This window comes from Anolis sagrei, chromosome 8, assembly GCF_037176765.1.
Source record: "Anolis sagrei isolate rAnoSag1 chromosome 8, rAnoSag1.mat, whole genome shotgun sequence".
Classification (NCBI taxonomy): domain Eukaryota; kingdom Metazoa; phylum Chordata; class Lepidosauria; order Squamata; family Dactyloidae; genus Anolis; species Anolis sagrei.
In genome coordinates, this window is record NC_090028.1 from 30,107,895 (window position 1) to 30,113,924 (window position 6,030).

Below are 6,030 nucleotides of genomic sequence, written 5' to 3' on the forward strand. Positions count from 1 at the left end.
AAACGATCACCAGGCACCCTTTGAGTAGCTTTTGATCTATTTTTTAATCTGTTTTCATTGCTCTGCTGCTTTTAGACACTCATTTGAAGCCTGTGGAAATACAGCTTGCAAGTTCCCCTGAAGCTTCTAAGAGAGAGAAGCCTAAGAAGAGCAGAGAAAAACACAAGTCCAAAAGAGAACACAAACCCAAGAAAGAAAAGGTGATTTGTTGTAATAAATGGGATATGAAATCATTCATTCCCTTCCAGGTAAATAGATGACACTGGAGGAGGTAGAGCAGGCATGGGCTAACTTCAGCCCTCCAGGTGTTTTGGACTACAACTCCCACAATTCTTAACAGCTGGTAGGCAAATGGGCTTATTAACAAAAGACCCTTCCCATAAATGTACAACAGAGTAATTTATCAGCAGAAGCGTGACCCAGCACCAATAACCAAAAGTGACCAAAAGAACAAAAAAAACACACAGACCAATGTGATCTCTTCCATAGAGGACTTTTCTTTATAGCAAAACAATATGGTTGTACTATTTATAAGAACAAGGTTTCCATAACACAAATAAAGTAGCCCAAAGTGATAAAAAGAACAAAAACACACAGACTAATGTTATAATATGGTTTAACTATTTACAAGAACAAGGTTTCCACAACACAAATAAAGTCCTTTACACTTCCTTCTTTGTTTCCACGCTGGGTTTCTTTCTCATGCTGGTAAACAGCTTCGCTCTCACAGAGCCTCTTCTCACACCGAAGTTACACAGGAGTTTCACACAATAGCTTTTTTATACACAGCAGCTTTCACACATATGGCCTTCTCACACACCAGGCCTACTCACACTGAGGCCTCTCTCACACTGAGGGTTCACTCAGACTGACACTTCTCGTATTCTGAGGCGAATTAACACTGAGGCCTAATCTTACTGAAGCCTACTAACACACTGAGGCCCTTCTTTCACAGAGATCTCTCACAGACTGGGGGCTACTAACACTAAGGGCTCCCTCAGAGTGATGGCTCTCTCAAACTGAGGCAGACACACAGGCCCTTCTTCCACAGAAACCTCTCACAGATTGAGGCCTGCTAAAACTGAGGGCTCCCTCAGACTGATGGCTCTGTCACATTGATGCTAACTAACACTAAGGCCTAATCATACTGAGGCCTACTAACACATTGACGCTCTTCTCCCACAGAGATCTCTCACAGACTGAGGGTTGCAAACACTGAGGGCTCCTTCAGACTGACGGCTCTCTCAAATTGAGGCAAACACACTGAGGCCCTTCTTCCACAGAGACTTCTCACAAACTGAGGCCTGCTAACACTGAGGGCTCCCTCAGACTGATGGTTCTCTCACATTGATGCTAACTAACACTGAGGCCTAATCATACTGAGCCCTACTAACACACTGAGGCTCTTCTCCCACAGAGACCTCTCACAGACTGAGGGCGAACTTACACTGAGGCCTTCTCACACTGAGGCTTCTCACAGACTGAGGGCAAACTAAGCTACAGGCACACCTGATTATATAGAACTGCAGCTTTTGCTGAGTCATTGGATCCATTTAACCTTTTCAGTGTTTCACTCACATTTTTGTAATTACAAATATCTAGTTAATTTTTAATATTTCTGACAGGGCCGAAGTTGTCCCATGCCCGCTTTAGGCTCTCTTAAGCAAATATATTTTAAAAACATATACAATTCATTTATTTTATTGTTCCTGTATCATTTATTCTATCAACAAAAATACTATAAAAGCATGGCTAGAAGGAAAACCCACTGAACATAATACAGGAATTCTTTTTTGTGTGGATCTTTCTAAGACAGTCTTAATATTATTAATTTTCTCAACCCTTTTATCTAGGAAATAATTATTATTCCTTCGTATTCATAGAGTAAAGGGGCAACTTGGCTGATTTCCTTGAGGGTCTCTTCTTATTTTGTGGGGTTTCTCACACAACAAAATACAAAGAAGCACCTAATAAAATACAAAGAAGCACATAATAAATATCACAACCGAACTTCTTATTTGCAGAAAAAGAAACACAAGAAATCCAAGCACAAGAGCAAAAGCAAAAGCAAGAAGCCTGAACGAAATGGCGGCTCTCGCACTGCCGATAGCAGCAGCGACAGCAATGGTGATGGCGAGACTGCAGATATATCACCAAAGGAACTTATTAAAAGGTAATAAAGTACTAACCCAGTGTTTCTCAACCTTCCAAATGCCGCAACCCCTTAATACAGTTCTTCATGTTGTGGTGACCCTCAACCATAAAATTATTTTCGTTACTACTTTAGAACTGTCTTTTTGCTCCTGTTATGAATCGTAATGTAAATCTCTGATATGCAGGATGTATTTTCATTCACTGGACCAAATTTGGCACTAATACCCAATATGCCCAAATGGGGTTGGGGGAGAATGATTTTCTCATTTGGGAGTTGTAGTTGCTGGGATTTATGGTTCACCTACCATCAAAGAGCATTCTGAACTCTACCAACAATAGAATCGAACCATACCTGGCACACAGAACTCTCATGACCAACAGAAAATACTGCCAAGGGTTTGGTGGGCATTGACCTTGAGTTTTAGAGTTGTAGTTCACCTACATCTAGAGAGCGCTGTGGACTCAACTATGATGGATTTGTATCAAACTTGGCACAAATACTCAATATGTCCAAATGTGAACACTGGTGGAGTTTGGGGAAAATAGACCTTGACATTTGGGAATTGTAGTTGCTGGGATTTATAGTTCACATACAATCAATGAGCATTCTGAACCCCACCAACGATAAAATTGGGCCAAACTTCCCACACAAAACCCCCAAGACCAAAAGAAAATATTGTGTTTTCTTATGGTCTTTGGTGACCCCCACAGGGGTCCCGACCCCCAGGTTGAGAAGCGCTGGTCTAGATCCAAGGAAGTCATGCTACCCCTCTATTCCGGCTTGGTTAGACCACACCTGGAATATTGTGTCCATTTCTGGGCACCACAATTGAAGAGAGATATTGTCAAGCTGGAATGTGTCCAGAGAAGGGCGACTCAAATGATCATGCGTCTGGAGAACAAGCCCTATGAGGAGCGGCTTAAAGAGCTGTGAATGTCTTGCAAACTTGTTTTCTGCTGCTCTGGAGACTAGGACGCAGAACAATGGCTTCAAACCACAGGAAAGAAAGGAAATTCCTCCTGAACATTAGGAAGAACTTCCTGACTGTGAGATAGAGCTGTTCAGCAGTGGAACTCTCTGCCCCGGAATGTGTTGGAGGCTTTTAATCAGAGACTAGATGGCCATCTGTCGGGAGTGCTTTGAATGCAATTTTCCTGCTTCTTGGCGGGGGTTGGACTGGATGGCCCATGAGGTCTCTTCCAACTCTAGGATTCTATGATAACTGCTTTAGAATGTTTATTTCACTCGTTTATCAATTCGTATCATTTCTCTCTATTTCTTGTTTGTTTAGGCTGAAAACTCTTCCACTTGTAAAGCGATAGCTTGGATTCTTGGCCGTTGTTTATCTTGTGATTGGAAGACATCTCCTCTATGATGGCAGATCGACAGCATAAAGCATATGTGAATGTCTTGTATATAATGTATTTATGTTGGATATTTGATAGCCTAAAATAATATATGTCGATTTTTGTGTGTTTTAGTTAAAAATGCAGATTTAAAAGTAGAATGCTGGAGAAGAGTCTTCAACTGTAAATATTACAATGTTGAAATTGATCATGGAAATTTCTGCATGAGGACATTTTAATAAAATGATTTTACCAATCTTTCCCCAAATGCAGTATTTCTCAACCTTCCTGATGCTGCAACCCTTTAATACAGTTCCTCATATTGTGGTGACCCCCAACCAGAACATTATTTTCATTGCTAACTCGTAACTGTGATTTTGCTTCAGTTATGAGTCATAATGTAAATATCTGGTATGTAGGATGTATTTTCATTCACTGGACCAAATTTGGCACAAATACCCGATACACCTAAATTTGAATACTAGTGGAGTTGGAGGGATTGATTTCGTCATGTGAGAGTTGGACTTTCTGGGATTTATAGTTCACCTGCAATCAAAGAGCATTCTGAACTCCACAAATGGTGGAATTGAACCAAACTTGGCACACAGAACTCCCACGAACAACAGAAAATACTTGAAGGGTTTGGTGGGCATTGACCTTGAGTTTTGGAGTTGTAGTTCACCTACATCTAGAGAGCACTGTGGACTCAAACAATGATGGATCTGGACCAAATTTGGCACGAATACTCAATATGCCCAAATGTGAACACTGGTGGAGTTTGGGGGAAATAGACCTTGACATTTGGGAGTTGTAGTTGCTGTGATTTATAGTTCACCTACAATCAAGGAGCATTCTGAACCCCACAACGATAGAATTCAGCCAGACTTGGCACACAGAACTCCCATGACTAACAGAAAATACTGAAAGGGTTTGGTGAGTATTGATCTTAAGTTTTGGAGTGTTCAGAGAGGAGGAGGAAGGCTTTTGGTGGGGGGATTCACCGTCTGTTTCCAAAAAGGAAGAGGAGGACAGGCGGAGAGATCTTCAGCCTTCTCTGCCAAAGGGGTTCCTAAGACCATCAGAAATATGTGTTTTCTGATTATCTTTGGTGACCCCTCTGAAACCCTTGCGACTCCCCCAGGGTTCCCAACCCCCAGGTTGAGAAACTGCCCTAACGCTTTAAAGTCATTGAAGAGCTTTAGATGTGGACATGAGTCCACATCTTAATATTGTAAGTCAACAATATTAACTGAGTTTCACTTGCCTTAAACGTTAACCTTCTCTTGCTGTATTTCTAGTTCTCCTTGAATTACAATAATTTCCTTGGTTGAATATGTCTTGAGTTCTGTGGTTTAGGTGGCACCATATGTACCCAAAGAGAAGGCATTCACACTCAAAGAAGGCTTGCATTTATGCAACTAAACGTTTGGGGAGAAAGAAACCCAAACTTGGAAGTCTGGCTCAGTGTGAGAGACTTGCCAGTCTGAGAGAGTCCTCAGTGTAAGAAGGTCTCAGTGTGAGGTAGGCCTCAGTGTGAGAAGTCCTGGTTTCAGAAGCTTTGGTGAGAGAGGCCCCAGACTAAGGCCATCATGTGTGAAGGCTGCTGTGTGTAAAAATCTACTGTGTGAAACTCCTGTGTAACTTCGGTGTGAGAAGAGGGTCTGTGAGAGCAAAGCTGTTTATATGCATGAGGAAGAACCTCAGCCTGGAAACAAAGGAAATGTAAAGAACTTTATTTGAGTTATGGAAACTTTGTTGTTGTAAATAGTGCAACTATATTATTTTACTACAACGAAAAGCTGCCTGTGGAAGAGAGAACATTGGTATGTGTGTGTTTTTCACTACTGGTGCTGGGTCACGCTGCTGCTGATAAGTTATTCTGCTGTACATTTATGAGGAAGGTCTTTTGTTAATAAGCCCAAATTGCCCAACATGTTTGCCTTGCATACATACCACCATTGAGCACATTGTTCCTTGTTGTTCTTTATGGACATCTCCCATGGCAAAACAGCAACTCTAGCCCTTCTCTGCGATGACCAGCATAAGATAAACAAGATGCCCACATCCCCTATATGGAAAGTAGATGTGCTATCAGTCGACTCACCATGCAATATTGGGGATGTGAGCATGTCTCCTAGCACACTAGTTTTGGTCTGTGAGGCATATGTAGCTTGTTTGTCCAAGACGGGGAACCCAGAAGGTTTCTACTGATGTCCTGCAGCATTTTCCACCTCCCCACTCTTCCCAATGATATTTCCATCGAGGAGACGGGAACGAGATTGTTTTCTGCTGCTCTTGAGACTAGGACACAATGGAGCGATGGATTTGAATTGCAGGGAAAGGAATTCCACCTTAACAAGAATAGCCCTACCTCAACCCTACCCTTCTTACCCATATTTTGCCTTCTTGAACCTGAATTTTATGTATGAGTAAGATAAGTATTCAATAAAATTGTGTGTGTGTGTGGTGTATATGTGTGTGTGTGTGTGTGTGTGTGTGTGTGTGTGTATGTATATATATATATATATA

At 41.6% G+C, this 6,030-nt stretch overlaps 1 protein-coding gene across 1 annotated transcript in view; it reads left to right on the forward strand.

Moving 5' to 3' along the window:
- The window catches only part of GPATCH1 (G-patch domain containing 1), a 31,342-nt gene extending 27,580 nt beyond the window's left edge, over positions 1–3,762 (forward strand). Inside the window, exons 18-20 of the mRNA XM_067471106.1 lie at positions 76–200; positions 2,025–2,173; positions 3,447–3,762. Coding sequence (XP_067327207.1) covers positions 76–200; positions 2,025–2,173; positions 3,447–3,477 — 305 coding nt within the window. The 3' untranslated portion in view covers positions 3,478–3,762. The remainder of the gene's footprint in view (positions 1–75; positions 201–2,024; positions 2,174–3,446) is intronic.
- The last annotated feature ends 2,268 nt before the right edge of the window (positions 3,763–6,030 follow it).